Consider the following 27,677-nt stretch of genomic DNA (forward strand, 5'->3'; position numbering starts at 1 on the left):
AATCAGAGGGAGATGCTTTCTATCGCCAACAAAGTCAAACCTCTCCACCTGCTAAACTTGCTCTGCACTGCCTAGTAGCTTAATGGCGCTTTTTGATAATAAAAAAAAAGAATAATTTCTGTAGGACTGTGGTGGGTGAGTGGGTGGATCCCTTAACCACTATGGTAGTAGGGGCACCATTTCCTGTGGTGTGTCTTGGGCAAGTACAGTCTTTTGGCATCCCTTTCCAGGCCAACAAAAGTTTTACCAGGTCTCGAATCAGGGACCTTTAGTGTGTTATGAGAATATGCCAACCACTGTACTACAGAAAAACTATCCGGAAGGTAAATGCAGTTTGGTGTAATTTCTACATGATGGTGGCAAAGTATCATGTAGAGTGGATCCTTAATCCATACAGTTATGCAATAAAACAGCAATATTGTCAACAATATTCAAACAAATACAAGACCCAGTAAATTGAGTTTTTTCCTGAGTAACAAATAAATAAAATTTTGTGATTCGGGCAGCACGGCGGCGCAGTGGTTAGCGCATTTGCGGCACAGTTCATGTCTTGGGAACCTCCTGCGTGGGTTCAAATCCAGCTCCACACTTCCTGTGCGGAGTTTGTATGTTCTCCCCGTGCTTGCGTGGGTTTCCTCCGGGCAATCCGGTTTCCTCCCACATTCCAAAAACATGCATTTCAGGTGAATTGGCCGGTCCAAATTGTCCCTAGGTGCGAATGAGCGAGTCCAAATTGTCCCTAGGTGCAAATGAGCGAGTCTTGGGAACCTCCTGTGTGGGTTCAAATCCAGCTACCGGAGTTTGTATGTTCTCCCCGTGCTTGCACTCCGGTTTCCTTCCACATTCCAAAGACATGCATTTCAGGTGGATTGCCGGTCCAAATTGTCCCTAGGTGTGAATGAGCGAGCGAGTTGTCTGTCCCTGTGTGCCCTGCGATTGGCTGGCAACCAGTTCAGGGTGTCCCCTGCCCACTGCCCATAGATGGCTGGGATGGGCTCCAGCACCCCCGCGACCCTACTGAGGATAAGCGGTGCAGCTAATGAGATGAGATGAAATGAGATGAATTTTGTAATTCATAGGTTTTGACTATAGCGTGATGTCTTCGGAATGCAACCCCCACAAAAAAACCACAGGTTACTTTATTTTTGATTATTATTACAATATATATAGTTTTTTTGATGAATTCAGTTTTTTTTTACCACTAGGGGACGCTAAATACGACACAACGTCACTTTAAATTTCCAACATCACATTTTGTTTGCTATTTTAGCCCAAAGCAGCGAAACAGGAGTCAGATAGCGAGCCAAAACGCAGATAATGGCTTCCCGTGACCGATCCCACCCTGAAAGCAGCACACAGGCGACATCCTCAAGAATCCAAAGCAGGAAATCAACACAGTCTTTTTTTTCCAAAGTGGAATTCAGATTGTTTGGATTGCACGCCGGGACATGCACATCGCTAGCCCGTGTCTGAAAACCTGCGAGCATATCCACCGTACGACAGGGGTCGAAAACCGGGTCCGTTTGGTTTGCCTGTGGGAGGTCTCGTTTCTAACCCCATCGGAGTAAGTGTACGAGTTCAACGTAAATAAAAAGAACAGAAGCGTTTCTCAGGGTACGCTAACATCTGGACTGATATTCAGAAATGAGAAAAGGGAGTTTTTGTTTCATACCAGATGTGAATGTAGTTTATAAATATAGAAATCATTACACATGGACTTGTTTTGAATTAGGCTTTAATGTTTTTGTCTCCAATTAATGATATGCATTCAGTATACATACTACACACTAGGTGTCATTATGTTCTGTGTTTGGTGTAAACAATTATAAGTCCTTGTGTGAACATGTGTGAAATATGAAGTGTTATTTTAGGTCCAAACATTTGTGATTATGTATATGTAGACTTTCAATGGATGTGTTTTAGCATGAGTGATTCATATCAGGTGTTAAAGTCAAATAGACGGAGAGACGGATAAGCCTGAGGCTGGAGTGATCGAGTGTTAAAATTGTTGAAAATGGCGCATATAGTTTCGTTAACCCAATTAAACCTGCTGAAAATTTAACAGATATATTCCAAGTCATGTTTATTTGTGACACCCTTAAATGTAAATTGTAAATGGTCTGCATTTATCTAGCACTTTTCAAGTCAATGAAGACCTCCCAAAGCGCTTTACAATTTGCTTCACATATTTCCGTTTTTACACAGTAACTAGCCGATAGCAGGGTCAGCCATGCAAGGCAACTATCGGGGGCATTAGGAATTCAGTGTCTTGCCCAAGGACACTCCGATATATAACACTGAGGAGCCGGGAATCGAACCTGCGACCTCTTGATCCCAAGACGGGCGCTCTACATCTGAGCTAATGCCGCCCAAATCACAAGGAATCTCAAAGACGACAGACTATTACTACACCATCCCCTGATCTAAAACCTACATGAGGGCAAGGAAAAATTCAAAAACTTCAACATGAGGCGGATGAAGAAACCTTAAGAAAGGACCGCACCTGAGATCATCCCTCTTCCAAGATGACCAGGCTTCAACGGATGTTGCAATAACAAATAATGCACAGATATTTGATCAGATAAATAAACTAATATTTTATGATGGCTCCTTCAGTTAGCTTGCATTTTTAACAGGGACAAAAAATGTCAATGATATAAAAATCACATTAACGTGAACATTAAAATGAATGAAGACTGATATCCAGGCACCATCAGTAGCCTATTAAGCGAAAGTGTGTATTACCGTATTTTCCGCACTATAGGGCGCACCGGGTTATAGGGCGCACCCCCAAAAAATAGTTTTTGGTCCTATATCTTCCATAGATAAGGCGCACCGGATTATAAGGCGCTACAATGGGAACGTCGACAAAACAGTCAGATGATTCAGTCAAACTGATTACCCCCTTAACATCCCCAAAGCTTGCAAAGAAGCAAATACGTGTCGTAGACACGTGCGGATGCGGTGTCCGTACGATGTCACTTAAATGCGTCATTTCAAATATCATTCGGAAGGTTGAAGTCTTGGGATTCAAGAAATGCCAAACATTTCTATGTTTCTATTTTCTTTTTCGCTCACAACTTTACTGTGCATATGACAATAAACACTTGGAATTGAGTTGAATTCACTCAACTCATCACAGCAACATCAAGATCGTTCTAAAACAAGATACCGGGAAAATATAAAGCCGCATAACTCACCTAAGTTCTCACGTTCAATAATGATACGCAATCATGGTCTTCTTACAACCGTTAGTGAAGTAAATCCAGGAGAGTAAATTATTTGCAAATACAGACTAATAAAACATGTTTCTCTATGGTGTACTTTAGCAAGCTTGCTAAGCTTGCTACGCCATTGCTAAACTCGGCCAATTGCAGGGTTTGTTTTGGCCATCTAGCCTATCGGAGGCTCTGAATAACTTCAGCCAGTAGCGATCGATTTAACTGATGATTGACACATCTTTTTCGGCCAATTGCAGGGTTTGTTTTGGCCATCTAGCCAATCCGAGGCTCCGAATAACTTCAGCCAATAGTGATCGATTCAAATGATGATTGACACATTGGTTAGCCAATGAAACGCCGGTATATAAATCCCAGCATACACCGCGGACTTTCTACGCCATTGCTAAACTGGGCCGATTGCAGGGTTTGTTTTGGCCATCTAGCCAATCCTAGGCTCCGAATGACTTCAGCCAATAGTGATCGATTCAAATGATGATTGACACATTGGTTAGCCAATGAAACGCCGGTATATAAATCCCAGCATACACCGCGGACTACTCCACGTTCGGGTCAAAATCGAGTCGGCGGCTGTTGAGTAAGTTGCGAGACCTTGCGAATTTAATATTGAGCCATATATAAGGCGCACTGTGTTATAAGGCGCATGGTCAGCTTTTGAAAAAAATTAAGACTTTTAGGTGCGCCTTATAGTGCGGAAAATACGGTACTCATTCAACACAATAACATATGAATACGTTTTTGGAGGTATTGTGCCAAAAGGTAAAAATGTAAACGTTTGATTTATTGTATTGCTGCCGAAAGTTGTCCTCGCTATTAGGTTCAGGGGTCAATTACTTTTTCACATAGGTTTTGATTTTTTTTATGTGCCTTTAGAATTGGAATTGACATTTCAAAACTGTTTTGTAATGCCTTGGATTCTCTCTGAATGCTATAAAAATTGGTGTGATCATCTGAAATCTTTGTGAGTGAGAAATATGCAAAAAAAAATGCAGAAATCAGGAAGAGGGGGCAAATACTTTTCATGGCACTGTAGCTATTTTTCTGCAAATCTTTTGTTGTTTCTTAATTAGTGGTTGATGTATTTTTAATGCTGTGACCAAATAACAAGGCACAAATAATAATGGCAAGTGTCTATCAGTCACTTAACTGAAATATTTTAAACATTTAATTGGAGTGAAATACAATAGAATGGAGTGCAACAAATCTATTAACCAAAAACCACACTTTGGTCGAGGACAGAGAACAAAAACTACACAACGATTCTTGGTATGGGATACAATAAAAATGAAGATCCTCTCAGAAGCTGTAGAAAACCTCGTGGACCCCATTTAGCCCTCTGGCCTGGAAATTGACATATAAAAATACCCATTATATGAGGTGTAAAGGCGTTAAACCAGGCGTGAGCATATCTATATTGAACGATTTTAAACAAAGCAGAAGTCAGCATGCTCCGTATAAGCGTCAAAAAGTTTCCTGGTTTGAACATGTTTCGTGTATAACCAGGAGTGGATATGAATTATTTTAGATCTAAAGTACAATTAACCAGTTGTGACCGTGTTTTATATATAAATAGAAATACATTTGATTCTGTATTAGACGTACAGGTGTTCAATATCAGGTGAAAATGTACTGGATCAAAAAGTACAGGGTGTGATGATTATATAACCATGTGTGAACATAATCCTCCCTATGCTAAAACTGTAAAAGGTTTCATACTACTTGTGTTTGGGCATAATCACCAGGTGTAAACCAGTTTTATATCAAATGTAGTATTAGTTGTGAATGTGGTCTGACCAGGTTTTTGAATTAAGAGTGAATGTGCTTCGGTATTAGTTGCGTATACGAGGGTAACTTAAACCAGCTGTTGCATGTAAGATTTTAATATTAGTTGCAAACATGGTGCAAATCTGTGGTGCTTGATAAAGGACATGAAGAATCTGACTCCAGATGTTGTGTCTTAGCTGTGAAGCTTTTAGATTAGGTGTGCTCATATTTCACAGAGGCTGTTTTATAATGAGAATTATTTACACGCAAGCTCTTCCGATAAGCAAGGTGCGTACACCTTTTTCGTGGCCAAATTCAAGCACTTTTAAAGCCATTTTTCCAATTTCTCCATTACCATAAAAGAAGGTGTAACTCATGTATTATGCAGAGCCACAAAACGATCTGTGACTTGTCCATGGGATTTTCAATCTCGTGAGTGCATTTATCTGAACAATACATGGATAAATATTTTGAGACAAATCTCTTCCCACATACGTGTTCTGTACAAATGACAGTAATATGTAGCTTTCATTTTCAGTTACAGGAAGTTCTTCCTATTACAATGTACTAATGATCGACCGAAACTTGGAGCCAATATTTATTTTGCTGTGAAAGCTTAAAAACTGGCCCAAGACATTTTTAATAGTGCGAAAAGAAACAAACAATATTTGTTAGAAATTCAAGTAAAACTTTAAAAGCTCTCTGAAACATTTTACAGAAAATAATTTGGTATTTCAACACGACTAACATGACTAATCTATCACTCAGGTGAGATTTTAGGTTTGGGGCCTACCCTGACCCTGTTTGAGCAGCCTCAAAAATGGGCTGGTTACGCCCATGCTTTTACCCTAAACCAAACCCAACAGTGCAGGAAGAAAAAAAACTTAAATAGCGCCCCAATTCTATCTACAATAATAATAATAATAATAAAAATAATTTCCTTGTATTGTCATTCTGTGTAACAATGTACACAGAACGAAATGTCGATTACATCTGACCCGTTGTAGCGAGCCGATGCAGCCGCAGCCAACAGAGGGCGCCGCCAACCACTTTTTAAGTCTTAGGAATGACTCCGCCGAGGCGCGAACCAGCGACCTCCCAGTCTCAAAGCGGGCGCCTTACCATCTAGGCTACTGAGTAATAAATAAATAAATGAATAAACAAATAAGATTGTCGAAATTTCACAGAACTCTCGGATTGAAAAGTGTGGGCACTCCCTGTTTAAGAGCCAGACTGACAAACGAATGGTATGGTAACAGCTTATCACTCAGCCTCCCACTTAAGCATGCTTTTTCTGCTCTTTTTCAATCACAAACACTTGATTGCTGAACTAATGTTATGATAAAAGCTAATATAGCAGTCTCAACCTGAGCGTGGTTCCTTCAAACAAGTTAACTACACTTTTTACGCTATCCCTAAATCACACACGCGCTTTTCTATCATGGACTCAATATACTCAAAAACCTCAGTAGAATTTGCGGTCTTGATTCACAGGCATGTTAGCGGTGTTGCTGCTGTCTACTTAGCTCAAACAATATTCTTCCTGCTTCAATGGCTCCGCCCCCAGTTGCTTATCTTATCAGAAGGCGCAGGGTGGGTAGCATTTAAGACAGAGGGAAGGAAAGAAAGGGAGAGGCTTGGTTGCATCTGAGCCTAAATAATTGGCCCGTTGAATGAATAACAATGCAGATACAGATATCCGTAAAATTCCCAAATATTGGTGCCGATAATCAGTTCACTGATAATCGGTCAACCTCTACAATTTACCACTGGGAAACACTATAATTTTTTTGCATATCCCATGATAAATATCAACAGTTGATATATAATCCTTGCATTAATACGCATTGATTGTTCCCTGTTTGAGTGAGGCATGCACCTGTCCTTTTGGGCGCAACCCGTATGGGGTGATGACGCTTAATAGGACAATGCCATACAAACTAATGCCAAATGCAGTTATTCACAAGGGAAAAAGAAATGCAATGTTAAACTGAAGCCATCAGAGAGCAGTGTGGGTGTCGTTTTTAAGCAGACGTGTCAAAAAATATGGTGACATTTTCAGGAATTTACAAGCACATCACCCAAAATTCAAGCACTTTTCAATCCTTGAAAACACAACATGAAAAATTGAAGCATTTTCGAGGATTTCGAGCAGCCGTACGATCCTTGCAAAATAAGAGGGGAAACTTATCAAACCAGCTGTTACATTTTACGTTATAATATTAGTTGCAAGGTGCAAACCTGTTATACAGTGTTTGATAATGGGCATGAATGTAACCCCAGATGTTGAGTCTTAGCTGTGGAACTTTCAGATTATATGTGATTTCATAGTAGCAGTTTTATAATGAGGTGTACATCTATTTTTACACGCGAGATCTTCCTTTAAGCAAGGAAGTGCATGATACCTTCATATTTGAGGAATGTACTGGGGGATTGTTTTCCTATTTCACTTGCATCTCTTGAACCTGTGATTTCCTCAGCGAGGCTTAGTCGTCGAACCTTTTAATTGGGTGTCAGGGACAGAAAATAAAAAAAGCAAAGTCGTTTGATGAGTCCGCCTTTGTGTGGCGGTTCCTCATGTTCATAAAGACGTTGTGTGTTGCGCCTGGGGGCTATTAGCATGTCTATGGGCCCTCTGTTGCACAAAAGGGAGGCGTTTCGCAGGCCCAGGAGGGCCAGGTGGTGAGCAGGGGGATTTGTCCTCACCCTGGGGGACAGGTGCAAACCACAAGCATAGCTCAGGGGCATTGAAAGGGAGACATAAGTCCTTTTTTTTGTGAACAGTTATCAGGAAGTGGTCTTCTACTGATTGTGGAGGGGAAGTTTGTACGCTTATTTACTAAAGGATTGTCGACAGGATCGTTCGCTTGTCAACCAGAGTTCACAATTCAGGAGTAAAGGTGTGTTCAGGAGTCACAAAAAGTACACTCAAGAAGCACAGTTTGCATAATAAAGGGTGTAAAAACCGGCCAAACTGTTTCAGTTTTATATAGAGTCCTGTTTTGCTATCTGAAGCTTTTGTACACCCTGAAAACACCTCCACCCCTGGTATAAAACCTGCTCACTCATGTTCCCAGATACAGTCACACAACAAAGAACCCATTTACACTTTCCAATAAAACAGTTCAAACTTTACATAAAAATGTTTACTGCCTCACAAATCCTCCAATAATATCAGGGGAAGGTGGTTCTGAAATGCAAATTTTCAAGTAGACTTCAAAAGAATCCTTCATTTTAAAATATATATTTTAAAATTATTAATCAATTTTATTGTTTTTTTTGAAAAATAAAGTACTATAGATTTTAAATTAAATATATCAATTTATTTTTCTGAAAAAATTCCCTATAACTGTAAGTACTTGTTCCCACATATCTTTCGGATTTAATTTCCCCCTATGTTCCGGTCCGGAGCCTTCGCTCTGAAAAAGCTGGTCTACTAGTGAGCCAAAAGGAGATCCGCAGGTTTGAGAGCGTTCTCCATTCGGGCCCGGTGCTGTGGAATACTCTGCCCACTGAGATTTGATCTGCAACCTCAGTGGAACAGTTCAAATCTAGGCTTAAAACACACTTATATTCTATATCTTATGATTGACCTATATCGACGATATACATGTATTATTTGTTATTGCAACATCCATTGCAGTCTGGTCATCCTGGAAGGGGCATGACCTCATATGCGGTCCCTTTTCAAGGTTTGTTTATTTACCTCACGTTGAGGTTTTGAGTTTTCCCATGCCCTCATGTAGGTTTTAGATGAGGGGATGGTGTAATAATCATCTGTGATTTGCAATAATCTGCAATCTGTGAAGCCCTTTGAGACTTCTTGTGATGAAGAGCTATACAAATAAACATGACTTGATTTTACTATTAAGGATTTATAAAGGTGATATTAATTGTATGTGTACCAGTGTACCATTATAAATAACGCTGTTACCTAACGGGTAATCTAATTATTGTTTCTACCGTTACAACGCTGTTACCGTTACTGATGGTCAAAACGTTGCTTTACTTTCTCTAGTAAAAGCCTTTTGACATATTTATTCACCAAAAACACGCCAACGTGAACACAGCTCTCATTCAACCTAACACGACAGCCATCTACAATAACACAGTACAATCAATGCGTAATGACGTCACACAATGGAATATGTCCTGCCGAAATATCAAGAGTAAGAGCACTATTAAATTCACAATACTTAACATGTCATTTGGGAAGCTAGTGTAGGATTCTTGAAGCCTGTAGACCGGTTTTGAAAACAGTTTACCAGGAATTTTGATGTTTAACTGGCACGATCATTTCTTCCAAAATTATTTTTTTAAATTAGCCTATAATCACTCGGTGCCCGCCCCGCAATTGGCTGGCAACCAGTTCAGGGTGTCCCCTGCCCACTGCCCGATGATTGCTGGGATGGGCTCCAGCACCCCTGCGACCCTACTGAGGATAAGCGGTGCAGATAATGAGATGAGATGAGACTCGGTGCCCTTATACGAGGCAAATGTTTTTGTGGTTGACTGAGCCCGTTTTAACTTGACTTCTTAATATAGTCATGAAAGGAAAAAAGAAATGCGTATCAAACTGGTAGCCCTTTGAGCTAATCAATAACAAACAAGTATTTCTCATCTTCAAAAAGGTTGGTTACCCTGAATCTACAATATATATCTTGTAAATACCTATATACTATGTATATGGTTGGTTGGATCCCTTAACCACTAGGGTTATAGGGGCACCATTTCCTGTGGTGTGTCTTGGGAAAGTACCGCCTGGTGGCGCCCATCCACCTCGAGGCCAACATATGTTTCCATCCGGTCTCAAACCAGGGACCTTTCGCGTGTTAGGCGAATGTGCTAACCACTGCACCTTAAATGCAACTTTTATTCCTAATCTGAAATCTGCACCTCAAATAAAACAATACAAATGAATTCTATGTTGAAAACATTCAGGTCAATAAAACCGATATGAAATGTGTGTTGCTGTATACCTGAGTGGATTTGTCTTTCATGCAATAGGGGTAGGGTCCGTGAGCATCCCGGGGCCACTGTCCGGTGAGGTAGGGCCCGGTGATGGCGTCTAGGGAAGACGTCCGTCGGATAGCACTGGAGCTCCGCACCTGCAACTTGGACCTTTCTGAAAGACACATGCAAAAGAGAACTCAATAAAACTGTATTTTAGTTCAATCTTATCGCAAAACTGACTACATTTTGCATGAGAGCATGTCACGGTGAGCTGTGGCCTGCAGCAGCACCTAATAAAAATCTGCAAATGACTTTGCACCACTTAAAGCAAATGATCTCTTTTGTCCTCGCACAACCCGAATTGCTCAATTTTTCCCCAATTCATTCTAGCCATAGCAGGAATTTGTCTTGCAAGTTGCAAAATGAAAACATGCAAAGGCCTCGGTGTAGAAATGCATTCATAAATAGTATATTTAAACAACGAAAATTCCCACGCCATCTTTAGCAACACAATCACAGAGAGCAAAGTTTTGGTTTTGGCGTTGCAACAAAACGGCAAAGTTCAACGCGGACCGAGAACCCTGTTGAGCAATGACGCTCGCATAAAGCAAACAGGCAGGCCAAAGCGGTTCCATGATGTCATGCCAACCGCATCAGAGCTCATAAGCGCAATGTGCATTATTAATACTGCATGTGCACATGGACATTAGCCCGTCAATAAAAAGTGCATTAGGCTGGTCTGAGTTGGAATAGACAAACTTACTTGGAGAATTTTTCATTAACTACTTCTGGGCTTTTTTTTGTATTAATTTTTCATTAGAATTGTTTTGGTCAAGTGGGCCAGAGGCTAGTGATCAAAGGATAGTTAATCTCAAAAAGATGAATTTGCCAAGTATTCTAACAAATGTCCATTTTTAATCATGTACGCAATGCGATCAATGCTTACCTCATTGGGAGAAAACTTTTTTCGAATTTTCAACTTCTTTCTCTCGCAAAATCACAATCAACTCAATGTATGGGTATGCAAACTACAGCCCGCGTCCCACATGCTGCCCGTCAGTCTTCTTAATCCGGCCCGCCACATAAAAATGGTAAAAATATAATATTATACAAAATATATAAAAAAAAATGTTCAAAAAAGTACTACTAATAAAGAAAAAGTTTAATTGGTGCAAGTTTTGTCCCCAGTGTCCCTTTGTGCATGCCATAAAAAAAATCTCATAAAGTTGTACAAGTTACGTCTAACATTTAAATAGCTGGCTAAATGTTTTTGTATTTGCAATATCTCTTATAGTTTCTGAGCTGACCTTATTAGCCTTTTGATTTTTGTAATGCGTAATATCTAGTTCAGTGCTTAAAAACAGGGGCATGAAACATTACCTTGCAATAATTCAGTGTTTTAAAACCAATATGATGAGTTAATCGATCGATAAACAGATATAAAATTAAAAATAACATGTCTATGTAGATGTAGATGTAGAGGGGCGGCAGTAGCTCAGGAGGTAGAGCTCGTCTTAGGATCAAGGGATCCCAGTTCGAATCCCGGCTCGCCCGTGTTACATGTCGAAGTGTCCTTGGGTAAGACACTGAACCCCTAATACCCCCAATAAGCAGGTTAGCGCCTTACATGGCTGCAAGCCGCTGTTGGGAAATGTGGAGCACATTGTAAAGCGCTTTGGGAAGTCATTGACTTGAAAAGCGCTTTATAAAATGCAAATGCCCGCATATATATTAATTATAAATGCAATCGAGAAATACATCATAGGTCTACCCAATGAGGCCCGCGACTCAAAGGTTTTGCCCACACCCGTGGAAGCAGGTAGATCGCTCGTCTTGGGATCAAGGGATCCCAGTTCGAATCCCTGCTCGCCCGTTTTACATGTCGAAGTGTCCTTGGGTAAGACACTGAACCCCTAATACCCCCAATAAGCAGGTTAGCGCTTTACATGGCTGCAAGGCCGCTATTGGGAAATGTGGAGCACATTGTAAAGCGCTTTGGGAAGTCATTGACTTGAAAAGCGCTATATAAAATGCAAATGCAGATGTCCGCATGTATATTAACTATAAATGCAATCGAGAAATAAATCATAGGTCTACCCAATGGGGCCCGCGACTCAAAGGTTTTGTCCACACCCGTGGAAGCAGGTAGATCATAATTGTCATTTGAAAAAAACATTTTCTACATGATAAAAAAAAATACTTAAAATGGCGAAACATCTGCCACCTGCTATAGTAGACAGTTGTATTTCAAGCCTGATAATTTCAGGGCTGTACAAAAACAATAGGCACCAACCAAATAAATAGGCCTATTTTAATCCCTTTTTTGATTGTTCTTAACCCGTCATGTCAAACATATGGCCCGCAGGCCAGATCCGGCCCGTTGGAGGATTTCTGTATATGTCAAATGCACACCAAATGCTCCATCTGGCCACTAGGGGGCAATTTTGAGTGTGTGTGTGTGTAGCATGGTGAGTTGGTTCAGTTAAAACGGCATTTATTCAACAGGTAGAATAAACCAGTTAACACATTCAATATCAAGTCATTTCCCGGCTCCTCCGTGTTATATGTCGAAGTGTCCTTGAGCAAGCAGGTACTTGCCTTGCATGGCTGACACTGCTCTCGCTTAGTTAGTGTGTGTAAAAGGGGAAGTGTGAAGCACATTGTAAAGTGCTTTGGGAGGTCTTCATTGACTTGAAAATCGCTATATAAAATGCAAAACATTAGAACATGAAAATATTTTTTGTACATCGTTTGTGAATAAATGTGTTTCACAAGGTTCCCTTGTTTTCTGTCAAGTCAAGTTAATTTGTATAGCCCTCTATCACAAGGAGTATCAAAACGGCAGCACAGACCACAGATTATTGCTAACTACGGACTATTATTATACCATCCCCTGACCTAAAACCTACATAAGAGGAAGGAAAAACTCAAAAAACTCAACATGAAAAGGAAGAGACCTATGTACAAAGCAAAATGTGTTGGGTATCGTTTTAAAGCAAGCCCTACTACAAATTGTCCACAACTTTTGGCATAATAGAAAAAAAAGGGGTTACTTACTGTGATTATAATATGTATGTAGAGTAGGTTACTAATGTCGGCTGAAGTATAAAGCCTGATACTGAAAAACAAAGATCAAAATTTGCAGTTCACATTCTTTTACGGATCCGGCCTGCCTGGTTTTAAGATCAAGGGATGGTGTAGCTGTAACCTGTGCAGTCCTATGAGACATTTTGTGATTAAGGGCGTCACAAATAAATGTGACTCGACTTAACTTGAACAGAAAGTCTGGATCGGGCCCCAAAGCCAAAATGAGTTTTACATCGGTGTCCTAAACTGAATAACAGAGAATGATTAAAATCCAACAATTTTGAGGGATGTCATTTTTACCAAAAACATTCTTGACAGAATTGTTTTGTACAAAATTTTTTTTTATGTCCATTTCTGCAAAACAACAAAGGGGAAAGTTGGATTATTTATGACTTGATTGTGTTTGGAGTCAAACAACCGAATTAAGAATATCTTAAAATACTTAAAGGGACAGTGTGTAATATTTTAAAAAATATATTTGAATACTAGGCAAAAATAGATTAACTATCATACCATTTTTATTTAAAAAAAAACGCGTCGAGAATCCTTTTTGTTTTCAGGGAGAAATCCACACTTAAGTATGCTCCATGTTTTTCCGGCATCCTAGGGCCACACTTTGCCCGATGGTGTAAGAATTTTCCCCAGTGTGTTGTTTTACCAAGTATTTCAAATGTTTTTTTCAAACTCACTGTGTAATATTCTCGCCGATCACAGTTCAAACACACGGACAAAGACACAATTTACACAGTGCTTGCACAAATGTACATTAGCAACAAGTACAGCATTATGGTTGCCATGTTTGAACTACAACATTCATAATGACTGTTAAGAGGCTGTACATTCTGTCCCTGCTTTGTACACACGTTGTATACACAAACACATCCCCTAAACGTTAGGCCTTTCCCACTCGTTCTCTGTCGCCTACACACAAGCAGCCATTGTTGGTAGAACATACAGGCCCGTCCAGCCGAAGGTATGGCCTAAGTAAGCTGACTGAGCTACAGTGCAATTCCCCTAACAAAGACAGCAGGCTACATTTCCATCAATATTGATACAGGCCAGGCCTCTCGGAGCAGGGGATTGTGGTTATTTTCCACCGTCTCCGCACTTGCCAGACCAGAATAATCTCCCCCTGGTGAGCTCAGGCCAAGACGATCAAAGCGTCTCGATGTTTGGGGGATGATGGGTGATTATTTTCGGGCTGGGGATGTAATAAAACTTTCCCTTTAGTGGACATAGGGAATTAGTCATACTCGTGTTTCCAAGGTGGCGAGTGGTTTATTAACTGGGGAGCAAAAAGTGAAACAAATTAAACTGTTGCCAATCAGCAAAACAAAGAAGTATCATGCAGATTCATTAGAAAAATAGCACATGGCGTCCATTTGAGATTTCAATGCGGTCCATCACAAAACTCAATCGAATCTCAAGTCATCTCTCCCGATTGCATGCTTGGAGAATAACGGAATACATGTAACTGCGTTACATAGTTAAAATACCTAAAAAGTAATTGTATTCCGTTACAGTTACAGAAAAATAATAAGTATTTTCCGGACTAGAAGTCAGTTTTTTTTCATAGTTTGGCCTGGGGTGCGACTTAGGTGAAATTATTAACACATTTTTTACCATTGAGTTTTAAACTTTTATTACTAGTACTGTATATCACTTCACATGTTATTTTCACACTAAATCGCAAGAAGGCTCTCTAGGCCTGTGTTGATAATTACCACCTTGACCGCGACGTAAAAGCGGAAGGAGGAAGCCGGCTTATCATCTACAGTACATTTACCAGTAAAAGTTACACAGATGATTACGATTTCATTGAATTTAGATAGATACTTTATTCATCCCCGTAGGGAAATTCACACTTCCAGCAGTATCCTTGTGTTGAAAATAAAACAATAATAAAGGAAAGGGAATATAATACATAAATACCCAATGTAATGAGTTGATATACCTGCATAGTATTTAGAGTGAAGTTGAGGGTTTGGTAAACTTGTCATTTATGCTACAGTTACCTGAATATTAATAAGATACTTTGTGACTGATGTATTTGAGCGTGTCCAATATGGGCACGCACATGTAAGATTAATATACTGTGTTCTCATTTATTTTTTATTTAAATTGCCTTTCAAGATGACATGCACGTTTTAGGTGTTGGATTTTATCGAATAAATTTTACCCAAAAATGCGAAACATATGTGTGTTTTCCTTGTTAATTATGCATTTTTGGGCTGGTGCGACTTATACTCTGGAGAGACTTAAAATCCGCAAAATACGGTAATCAAATTACTGGTATATTTAGTTAAAATAAGGAATAAGATGCAGGTTTATTATTTTATAAAGTCATTTAAAAAACATGAGGCTCACTTCAGTTTATTTTATGTTTATTTTGGCAGTCTTTTTGAATAGTTTGATAAAAAAAATTGAACGATGTTTTTTTATTTTAATAGTTCGTCTGCAAACATGCTGCTTTTGTAAATTGTCGCCTTTTGGCTCTTACTGCTTAAATTTTAGCTAACAAGCCAAAACCCCGAAAATTGGCACAACAATAGCTGGTGTCATGAAATTATTTTTCATTTATGTGAGGGTGTGGTTCTTATTTGAAGACTTTATTTCGAAATCCTTTGGAATATCAATGCACAAAAACTACTTTGGGTCTCGTTACAGAGGTGCAACCATTTATAGGAAAATAGAATTCCTGTTTGGCCCAATAAAGTCGGTTCTGAATTTGAAAACTGCGCAAGATGTAAAACGAAAGACAAAGGACGAGCCGATTGTTTAACTTGGCAGCCGCCATGAGAGAGAGCTTCAGCATATGTCAGGAAACAGCCGGCTAACTTTGTTAGCACTGTTAGCAAGGTTGCACAAGTTTACCCAAGACAAAACAAGTGAGTGTGCACCGGTCACTGAATGAAGAAAACAAAAAAACAAAGGTGTGCTAACAAAAATTGGTGTATATACCGTAATTTCCAGACTATAAGACGCACCTAAAAACCCCAATCCGGACAGAAAGAAGTGTGCCTGATAACCCTGTGATCTTTATATTCCACAGAAGACAGTGGCTAAGATTTGAAATTCATACAGTACAGCTCGGTGGCCTTGGGGGTATGGCGCCCGCCCCGAGACTGGGAGGTTGTGGTTCAAGCCTCGGCCGAGTCATACCTAAGACTTAAACATTGGTACCTGTGCCTCCCTGCTTGGCGTTCAGCATTAGGGGTTGGAATTGGGGGGTTTGGTCACCTAATGACTCCCAACACCTCAGTTGGGTTGGGCGAGGGGGCTGGGAATCCCCTCCTCTGAATCAATCTCCCAAAAAGAGTCCGAAATGACTCTAGCCAGCTCCCACTAGGGGGATATGGCTGTGGTACATATATAATTGTAGATATGCATAACTATACAGGGTCTTACGGTATACCAACGTATCTGAGACACAAGGGACCATCGATTGACATTGCCGACCTAAATCGCAAAACATTGTATGCAACAGGAATTGAACCCAAGTAGTGGCGGTGACAGCGCTGACACATTACCACTAAACCACCAGTGGTCCAGATGTAATCATTTAATTTGTTTGGTCCCCTCGGAGGGACTCTACCTGGGGGGATACAGTCAGTGCTGTCGGAGCAGATCTTGAACCCACAGCACCTGGTATTCTCACATCCAAGTACTAAACCCTGCTTAGCTTCCTGAGACCAGACGTCCTAAAGTTGGCATAACGGTTTAACAGGTCACATGACGTACAAAAAGGCATTAGACATTATCTCATCATCACACAATTAGTCCCACGGTGCCAGAAACACTGATTTGTACAATGCATTCTGATTGGGTAAACAGTATTTCCACTTCTTTACATGTATATCAATATTGTGGTTGTGGTTTAATGTGTATACATATGTAAAAGAGCTTGTATAGTATTTTGCTGAAAGACTGTTTTCTCCATTCTTTAACATCCATCTGTGTCTTCTGTACCACTTGTTGTCTCGTGGTAAAGTGTTGACGCTCTCACCGTCATAACACAGGTTTAATTCCAGTTGCATACAATGTTTTACGATTTTGGTCAGTGACAGTCTTCTACTGATCGATATACGCATTACTATATAACTTAAGCATAAGGTAGCTTTTACTGTAGTCTCAATTTCATGCGCCTTATAGTCCGGTGTGCCTTAAGTATGATAAATGTATCACAAAAGACGATTTTTGGGGATGCACCAGGGCCTCACAATCAACTGAGATCTAATCGATATTGCATTGTAACGTAGCGCAATAGCGCTTTTTTTTCATTTTTTAGATTCGCGTTCGTGTTTTTTCCCCTTTGGTATAGGGCGATATAGTGTAGCCCAGTGATTTTCAACTACTGTGCAGTGACACACTAGTGTGCCGTGAGAGATCTTCAGGTTTGCCATGAGAAATTATCCAATGTCACTTTTTAAAATTTTACCAAACATTTATGAATCATTTTCTGCAAATATTATGTCATTGTCAAGTGTCTGTGCTGTAAAAACTGGGGGTATTATAAATTATATTCAAATTAAACATACTGTTCAGTGTCATTTTATAACATTTTGGTTAGTGGTGTGCCGCAAAATTTTTCCAATGCAAAAAACCGTGCCCTGGCTCAAAAAAGTTTGAAAAACACTGGTGTAGACAACAGGTTTAGGTTTTAACGGGGCCGGCCAATCAGAGGCAGGTTAAAGCATGAACTATGATTAAGTACTTAAAGTGTACTTCTTTCAGATAAAAAATATCACATTAAAAATTCGCAATTAGGTTCTTTCCCCAAAATCGTGCATCCCTGGGATGCACCTTATAATCCTGTGCGCTTTATCGCGTGTAAAATGTTATATATATTTTTAAAACTCCTGTTTTTTAAGCTGGTGACTGCCCTTTTCACATTTGCCAACTGTGCAGTTTCGAGGTACATTGAATCGTGAGCCTTTCAGCACAGCTGGCTCTTTGTTGACGCTTTTTGTTTCAGCGAAAAAGTGCATCCGCCTAAGTTGAAGTGCCGGCGACATGCGGAATATGGCACCCATTTCCCTTTTTGGGGAGCTGTTTGGTTTTCAGTTCCAAAACAGACTTGCTTTTGTTGCAGCGGTACACTGAAAAAAAAACCATGCACAATTTAGAAAATGGAGAACAGCTGCAGCAAAGAGGGCCACGGGCTAAGCTAACGGTAGCATGCATGTGAACGACATTATCGGCCCCTGGAGTGTGTTTTGACAAAAAGGTGGCGCCGATACGCCACGCCAACCGGGAGGTGAGAGGTCGCTGCTCTCCGAAGACCGAGGTATGCTCGGCATGCGGTCAGGCCGGGAAATGGACGCCCTGTTGTGGAAGGAGAAGACAAGAGCCCTTCTCATTTCCTGCCGCGCACGCTACACTGATCAAGGTAGTTTTGCTGTCTCGGTTCAGAGGAATGCAGGGAGCTTTCTTAATATTTTTTGCTGAGCGCCTGACTGAAAGCATGATTTGAAACCCTGATCACCTGACTACGAGCCAGATAGGTTAACCACTGACCTGTTAATGGTTGTCACACTACATTTTGATCCAAGTCAGCTAAGTGAACCGATATGTAACCGAAGACCCCAATGAACAAGTTTCACTACAATATGGGTGACGTCCGTCTTTGTTATGGGAATCAAACTGTAGCCCAGTCAGATCAGGCCCGCCAATGGACGAGTCCGGCTCACGAGATAATGCTGAGAGAAGCACGAGAGAAAAATGAGCCACGTCACGTCAAACAATGACCTGCAGTTCTAAATAGGTCCACTGGATGTTGCCAAACCTTAGCACCACTTGCAAAATAAACTACCCCCTTTAGCTGTGTTTGCTGACTATCATTTATCAACCGGAGAACATTTGAAGCAGCAGGTACAAATATTTGGATATAACACATTAAAAACAAAGATTTTTAAAACATATGTTGGCCTGGAGAGAGATGGGCACCACCAGGCTGTACTTGCTCATGACACACCACAGTAGATAGTGCCCCTACAGTCCTAGTGGTTAAGGGATCAACCAACCGAATAATTTGCATATAAAATTAGTGTTTGATTGCTATTTTCGTCACTTTGCAGCTCACATGAGTTTCCCCGGATTAAATAAACCATTCTGGAAATTAATTTGATTGTTGTTGGGGTTTTTTTTTACAAATGCATAGTTTAAAAACATTAGAAGAGGAGGAAAAAAAATGTTCTTTAAATCTTAGATACCTGAATAATCTATCAATTGTGAGCCTCTAAAAAGATCCCCAACCCTACCGCTAAGGCAGATTTGAACTCCCTTTGTAAACACTGTAAACTGAGGCTGTAAAAACAAAATGTATTGGCAATTTATGTTAATGACAATAAAGACAATCTTGAATCTCTTATGAGTACAGCCCTCCGCAAGAGTATTTTTTTTACCATGAGACCTCAGAAACAAAACGAGTTTGACACCCATGCACTCAAATGTCCAGCTGTTATCTAGTAAACATCCCATTTGGAAAAATAAATCCTCAAACCAATGAGATATAAGTGAGCTATGTGGAAAAACTACACAACCTTTGTATCTGACAGTACATATTCTCGAATCCGATACCTCAGCAATACTTGAAGAAAAAACAAAGGGACACTGCTGACAAGAGGGCGGCAGTGGCTCAGGAGGTAGAGCGCTCGTCTTGGGATCAAGAGATCGCAGTTCGAATCCCGGCTCCTCCGTGTTACAGGTCGAAGTGTCCTTGGGTAAGACACTGAACCCCTAATGCCCCCAATAAGCAGGTTAGCGCCTTACATGGCTGCACAGCCGAAATGTGAAGCACACTGTAAAGCGCTTTGGGAAGTCTTGACTTGAAAAGCGCTATATAAATGCAGATCATTCCATTTTAAGAGTGGAAACATTATTAGTACTACTTTATATACCATTAATTGTATTGTCATTAGATTTTCACCATTTTCGTCCGGTGTGCCGGATTAACAAGCCTGCTGGGCCACATGTGGCCCTGTAGTTTGCCTATCCCTGACCTAAGATAACAGAAAAAGGGTGCCACACAGTTAAAACGACTAGTTATAAATCCTAAAGGGAAAACGCAAGATACACTAGCAGATGTGAAACAGAATACTGCCAACAGTTCAACAAAGGTGTCCAACATATGATGCACTGCAATAGGTATTTTGCATATAAACCCAGTAGCGGAAATAGATGCTAAACCAGTGGGAATTGAGTCATTTATATGGAGAACTGCCTTGCCAATAACCATCCACATCTATCATAAATCAATTCCGTGAGACTGACTGTGTCTATCACTGTTCTGTCAACCAATTATGTGGCAAACTCACGAGCCAAACCAATGGGACTTGAAACTACTATGTGAAGTCAACTCATCATTTTTACTGCTTAAAACAGTTTCCCTTAAGTTCTCCGATCGATTTATTAATTCGCAGAATTGTTTTAAAATGCCGAAAACTCGACACTGATCTTATCTGATCCATTCATTCGCAGAATTTCTAAAAAAAAAAAAAAAAAAGGGGGGTCAGGCGGTGCTTCTCATCACCATCCCCTCTGTGAATCCAGCATTGAGAACAAACCATAACAGAAGACGGAGTCAGCAATGTGAACAACTACCGTAAATTCCGGACTATAGAGCGCACCTGATTATAAGCCGGACCCACTACTTTTAATGTGATTTGCCAATTTTGTACTTACACAAGCCGCACCCATGTATAAGCCGCACCCATGTATAAGCCGCGTACGCCCGCATCAATTCTTTTGACTCAATCACACGCTTAACTCAGTACAGGCTGTAGGTTTCATGATTGTAAACACATAGATAGTGCACAAATCTGGAATGGCAGTAGGTATCATATATGGGAAATAATAACCCGTAATTAACGTATGATGCAGACTTGTAAAGTCCGGGTCCCGTTGAAAGTAATCCAAGAAAACAAAATGTATATTTCTAAAGTTAAGGTTGGGAAAAATATATTTCCACTATTGTCCGCTGCGACAACAGACAGAGCTACCGGTAACTTGGCTTTACCCCAATTCCCATCAGCCCGCGTTTGCTCCGCCCCTTTTTGGTTGGTTCGTGGAAAACATAACAGAATAAATCTCTAAAATAAATACATTACAAAAATATACAGTGTATCACACGTGCCTGTTAAAATAAAGCAAATCGTAATTGTGAAATTCACGGAAGATCGTCCTCAACTTCCTCCTCATAATTATAGCCATCAAGGGCGTCTTCCTTATTATCGGAATATACTTTAACATTACAGACAATGTATGCTTAAACTTAGAGGTTGCAGTCTTACTTGGCGCACATATTCTACTGGTCTTAATCTTACCTTTTATACTCCAGCGCCGCTGGTGGCCGTTAGAAAAATTCCATAAATGAGCCGCTTCACTGAATAAGCCGAACATTTGGGGAAAAAGTAGCGGCTTATAGTCCGGAATTTACGGTACTTTTCTAAAAGCCCTTTATTATATTTCATAAACCTGGCAGGAAGACGATGGGACATAGCCACAGTCTTGGTGCCTCCAAATCATGCAGCGGAGCCAAAGCAAAGCGGGAGGAAACTTGCCACTTACGTGAAATAATACATTGCCAACATCCTGACACAAGTGTCATAACTGATTTACTAAGCGAAATGTGTTGTACTGCCATCACTACAAAGGAAATCAGGTCAGCAACATGAACCGCTCCATACATAGCCAGAAAGCTCCAACACTGATTCGTCATCAAAGGCAGGAAGTCATTACGGAGAGTTGTTTCATGCTGTTATTGACAAAATATTAACTCGGGGTTTCAGGTCCTATCAAAAATGTAATGGTGGATATGGTCTTAAGTCTTGCAATGTTGAGGTACATATTTGTCACTTTTCTCAAGGGTGTTCATAGTTAGAACTTCCAATTCACTGAAACCGACTTGTGAGTTTTGGAGGCTTTAATTACACTTTTGTTTTTGTGGTGATGATCTCAACATGCATCTTCTCCCAAATATCTTGACTGAACTTCATGTTGTTTGACGTCTGCGTCACCACATTGTTGTGATACAAGCCTTTTTTGATGATGTTGAAACTTCTAAATTTAAAGGTCCATTTTCCCAGAAATCTTGGCCGAACTTTTCTATGTAAGTATATCCCTCTTTTAACTTTTTTGTTTTAACGAGGGATTTTTATAAGAAAGAAAACAATAATAACAGCATATGTCTTTTATTTAAACCCAATCATTTTTCCTCACTAGTTTTTACTTGGAAGAACCAAAATCACTTTTTTCAGACCGAAATCTATTCAATCTACAAAACCGAATCTAAATTACCTTATAAATCCCTATTTGTGTACGTGTGTTTGTATGTGATTTATAGGTTCCGAAACGGCTGAATTGATTTTTGTGAAAATTTACACCGTCGTACTTTAGGCCTCCGCGAGTATCTTTAGCTAGGTTTTGTGTCAAGCGACCATCAACTAATACCAAAAACATGGATAAGCATCTGCTTTTGTGTGGTCTCTAACAGCCTCTCGCGGCCAAACTATCTACTGCAACTCAGATCACTCCAAGCAGCCGAATCCCATCTTCTATCTTGTCAATAAACAAATCTCCGTTACGCTACGTAGAAGGTACCAAATGAGAGAACTTTAGAGAGTGTCATAAACACATCTCGGAAAAATCATTGGCAGATCTCTACCCAGTCAAGACATTGCCGGCTCACGCTACCACAGTAGGGTCGACGACATTATTAAGGATTTCTCTCACCACCTCTTTGACCTTCTACCCTCTGGTAGGCGTTAAAGCTCCCTGTTTATATAACTCCTATGAAACGAAATATTTACGGTCATAATTTTTGCACCATTTTCTGATGTACATACAATTTAGGGCTATCTACAACCACTACCATGTGTATATTACTTATCTATCCAAATATTTTTCTTTCATCTTATTCTAATATTTTAAGTTTTCTATTACATGTTTATCCAAGCATGTCACAAGACAATCCCGAAACTTAATTTGACTTTTGGTCACATGGGATACAAACACCAAACTATTTAGGCATGTACAATAATATCACAGCATACTAGGTGACCGTATAACATAAAAACAAAACAACATAAGAGACGCACAATAATAAAATTAAAAAACTAAGGAAACATCACAGAATGGCAACAATACCTCAAGATCCTCCAAGTCTACTATCACATGTTTATCCAGCAGTGTCACGTCTAATTTTGTCAACAATATGCATTTGTTGAAAACACTGACTTTGAAGAATATTCCATTCTACTCTATTCTAAAATTGTGATTTTACTTTACAGGCCATATAACCCAGTCCTAATTTATGTAGACAAAAAAGCTTTTTTTTTAAAGTTCATGTGCTCATCTAGTCTTGTTAGAATAGAAATAGAATAGAATTTACTTTTATTGTCATTCTTTGTAACCATGCACACAGAACGAAATGTCGACACACCTGACCCGTACAGATAAACTGTAGCGAGCCGATGCAGCCGCAGCCAAACAGGGCGCAGCCATTTTAGACCCAACTGCTGTGTTGGGAGTCATTGAGTACCAATGTTGTAAGTCTTAGTATGACTCGGCCGAGGCTTGAACCAGCGACCTCCCAGTCTCGGAGCGGGCGCCCTACCATCTAGGCTTGTCAGCATTGTACACTACGCTGTAATAAATGACAATTAAGACAATTCCATTCCATTTTATTATTTAATGGCGATGTGTCATTCATTCAATTTACGGTTCCTGATTCTTAAAGGAAAGTTGAGTTTTATTTAGCGCCACCTAGTGGTTAAAAAAACTTCATTAAAATATTTATATTAGTTTTAAAAACATGCAAAAATACACAAACTCTCATCAAAACTTTTTTAAATACTTGAGGTAGAAATTTTGCTTTCATTTTACATAACATGAGCCTGGAGAAGGATGAGAACAGCCGGGCTGTACTTGCCAAAGGCACACCACAGGAGGTTGTGCCCCTATGACCCTGGTGGTTAAGGGATCCCTCAGCCTCACCTAGAGGAAGCTCACATAATTGTCGATCATGCCCAAAGAAAACAAAAAAACTTGTAACAAGTGTTGAAAAACTCCCAGAAAAAAAACGATGTGGTTTGGTCACCAAGTCTTCTTCAGTGTACTTTTTTTGCACTTGTATGCACTACACAATACAGCAACATTTAGGGGTCAAAAAATACACAGTAACCCTTTAAATTGCTTCTAAAATGAAGTCATTTGTAGTATCGCCTATCATTGCAAGTACTGATACCTTAAAGCCCCAATGTGTAATATTTGACCACTAGATGGCACTGTGTTGTCTGGTGCCAGCAGGGGGCCAGTGCCTTCAGAGCAGTGTGGCGGCATCCTACAGGCAGGGTTGGGTAGGGTTACTTTAACTGGATTACTTTCAATTACTTTTGGATTATTCCAATACCAAATATGCTAATAAAGGACATAAGAACCTAAATATGAATAAAATTATGACTCACAACATGTGGTAAGCTTTCTCTCCTGGCTTTGATCTCTTTGATCTCTGGCAAAACTAACATAAAATGCGACAGAAACAAAACGAAAATAAAGCCAAACAGCTTGCCAACATCATTTTTGCCGTTCCATGTATTCCATTACTCCCCAAGCCTGCACACAATTTAGTCATTTTATTCATATTTAATTTATTTTGTCTTTTATTAGCATATTTGGTATTGGAGTAATCCAAAAGTAATTGAAAGTAATCCAGTTAAAGTAACCCTACCTAACCCTGCCTACAGGGCAAACATGGCAGTGACCTAAATTGGGATTGCACTGTGTAAAAGACATTCTTTTCTCGACCTATGATTTTATTTAAAAAAGTAACATTGGTACGATAGTTCAAGTCGTTTGTATACTAAAATGAATCATTTGTTTTTTTTACTGAATGAAAGTTATTATACCACTAGGGGGCACTAAATATTAAATACTGTCCCTTTAAAAAGTGCTTATTGGCACGAATAACAAGAGTACTCGCCCATCCCTAGATTTAAAGTAACCGAATTACTTCAGTAAATATTTACACTTTCCGAGTCTTCATAAGATGTATAATTTCCCATTTTTGTACATTTCACATCATTTCCTTAACTTATTCTGCACTTTTCCGCATAACAAAAGAGTTTACAACGTGGCGTGACATACTTTGCAGAGTGTTGTTTACCTCTGGAAACGGGCGAGTCCGGAGGGCAGCAGGCGTCTTTGTTTTCGGGCGACAGCCCCTGCTTACTTCCCGGGATGAGTAGAGTGGGACTGGAGGGGGGGCTGGAGCCTCGGCTGCCCGCGGTGGTGTGGAGGCTGTGCGGCGGCCGCGTCGGGCTGCCCTGGCCGCCTCGTAGCAGCTGGTAGGGCACAGTGGCGCGGAGAGGGTGCAGGCGGCATCCGCTGTTGCCGAAAGAACCGGGAGAGCCAGCATTGCTGCGCCTCACCCGGGGCTGCTGCAGCGAGTTGCCGGGGACGGACATGTTTTACCCCCGAAAGGCCGACTTTTAAGAGCGAGGAAGGGGCTGGAAAACGTGCGGCCACCGGCAGCAGCTGGTGGAGTGGAGGAAGAGTTAGCACAACAATTAGCTTCCTCTTTTAGTGCGCGTGCGTGTGTACTCGACTCTTGCGGTCGAAGAATAACAGCAACAAAGAGATGTCTGTTTATACAAAACTTACCTTTAAGTTACTCAAAAAGCAAATTCCAACTTTAATTATAACATAACTATCTTAAAATAGTATTCATAACTTATTTAAAAAGCCTAGGGGAGACTATTGCAGATGCGTGGCGTTCATCTCTGCCACTCTGCTAAAAATGACTTGTTTCAAAGAGACTACTAGATGACGTGAGGTGGGGGCGGGCCTAAGTGTAAACTCGCCTTGCAATTGGACGACAAGGATGTACAGTAAAGGCGCGGATTGGTCTAAGCCTATCTATTGATCGTGGAAGTAGCCAATGGCATCACGGATAGGGATACAGTTTTAACGACGAGTAAAGTGCTGTTGTTCTTGTCTGGGCGATGGAAAATGTTTAACTTTTGGTTTTAATGTCGATTACAAATATAGCTTTGGTCACGCAGATGTTATTTAAACACTCTGTAAGCAAACAGTTCTTTTGCTAAATATATCACAATCGAGCCAGATAAGGGACAAAATACTTGGTGGTTAAGATAAATTTGATCGACCGTTTAGGGGGGGCTTTTTCCACCTTTTTTTGACAAAATACTGGGGAGTAGAAAAGCGTTATAATCATAAATGAAAAGTGAAGTCATGTTTATTTGTACAGCCCTTAATCACAGAGTCTCAAAGGGCTGCACAGACTACAGATTATTGCAAACCACAGACCTGATCTAACATTTTTGGTGGTCGACTGCATGTAGTGCCAATTATTTGATTCCCTAGGGAAACATCCCACTTTTGTGACAAAATATGAGGCAAATATACCATGTCTCTGCTAAAATTCACCCCTCCACCATCCACACTTAAAGTATCTACATTTTTACAGCACAAAAACATTTTGGTTAACAATTTCCTTCAATGTATGACATATATAATCCTGAACACAGTTTTAGGGAGAGTATAGAATTGTATGATCCTGTCATCATGTTAGTGCTTTATTTTGTCATACATTTCATTCAGAATTGACCAAATGTAAAGCTTTCATTGACAAATTTGAGGTTTTTTGAAAAATTTTGAATGGGCTTGCCCCCTCTTGTCTCTCTGATTTGATTTCCCCTAAGATCTTGTTCGAAACCTCCGCTCAGAAAATGCTGGTTTACTTACGACTCCAAGAGCCAAGAAGAAATCTGAAGGGTGGAGAGTGTTCTCCATTCGGACCCCGGAGCTATGAAATGAGATTTGCAGCATGAGGTTTTGAGTTTTTACTTGCCCTCATGCCGGCTCTAGATCAGGGACTGGTGTAATAGTGGCCTGTGCAGTTCTTTGAAACATTTTGTGAATAAGGGCTGTACAAATAAATGTTATGTAGATCCACCTTTTTGGGTATACTACTCACTAAACACATGTTTGGTGACAATATATATATTAAAGGCCCCGTGTTAAATACCAAGGTCCAGCACCTCTCTGAAGAGCAGGATGAAGCTCTAAGCCGCAAAACAATGGCAACCAGATGAAGGAGATGTATCTGAGGCAGATCAAGAGGCTTCTCCTGCTTGTAATCATGGAAACCAGTAAGTACCATCTGTTTCATGTGGGGGAGCAAACCCCTTACCCCAAAAAACTGGCATGGAAAGGGATAGGTACAGTCAAGCTTCACTTGCTCAAGACACACCACACTACCCTGGTGGTTAAAGGATCAATGAACTGTGATAGCCTAATTTTTACGCATAAATATATGCCACAATGGGTAAAAATGTCCTGTAATATATATACAGAAAAGTGATGTGAGTTAAACACACAAAGAATCAGTTCGAGGCCTATAAAAATATCTATAATCGTCCTCTTTTGTCTATCTTCATTATTCCAGCCTTAATGTGGTTCATTTGCGTTTGAATCCGTTTCACATTATTAAACTCGAGATAAACCACAAAAAAACGTTTCTGCATTTATCAAAAAGAGCAAGTGTGTGACAACCCTCAAAAACAAAAGGTTGTGACAGACCAGTAGTTGCTCTTCAAAGCCTATTTGTCAACT

General features: G+C 40.2%; 1 protein-coding gene across 2 annotated transcripts in view; it reads right to left on the reverse strand.

The window, feature by feature from the left end:
• The window catches only part of glcci1b (glucocorticoid induced 1b), a 42,015-nt gene extending 16,164 nt beyond the window's left edge, over nt 1–25,851 (reverse strand). For both annotated transcript variants that reach the window (XM_088327489.1, XM_088327488.1), the window contains exons 1-3: nt 25,704–25,851; nt 25,207–25,577; nt 9,983–10,128 (exon numbers count right to left, since the gene is read on the reverse strand). In XM_088327489.1, coding sequence (XP_088183615.1) covers nt 9,983–10,128; nt 25,207–25,507 — 447 coding nt within the window. In that variant the 5' untranslated portion in view covers nt 25,508–25,577; nt 25,704–25,851. The remainder of the gene's footprint in view (nt 1–9,982; nt 10,129–25,206; nt 25,578–25,703) is intronic.
• Nucleotides 25,852–27,677: the final 1,826 nt, after the last annotated feature.

Source organism: Urocampus carinirostris, chromosome 2 (assembly GCF_059441175.1).
Source record: "Urocampus carinirostris isolate Australia breed hairy pipefish chromosome 2, RoL_Ucar_1.0, whole genome shotgun sequence".
In the NCBI taxonomy this organism is placed as follows: domain Eukaryota; kingdom Metazoa; phylum Chordata; class Actinopteri; order Syngnathiformes; family Syngnathidae; genus Urocampus; species Urocampus carinirostris.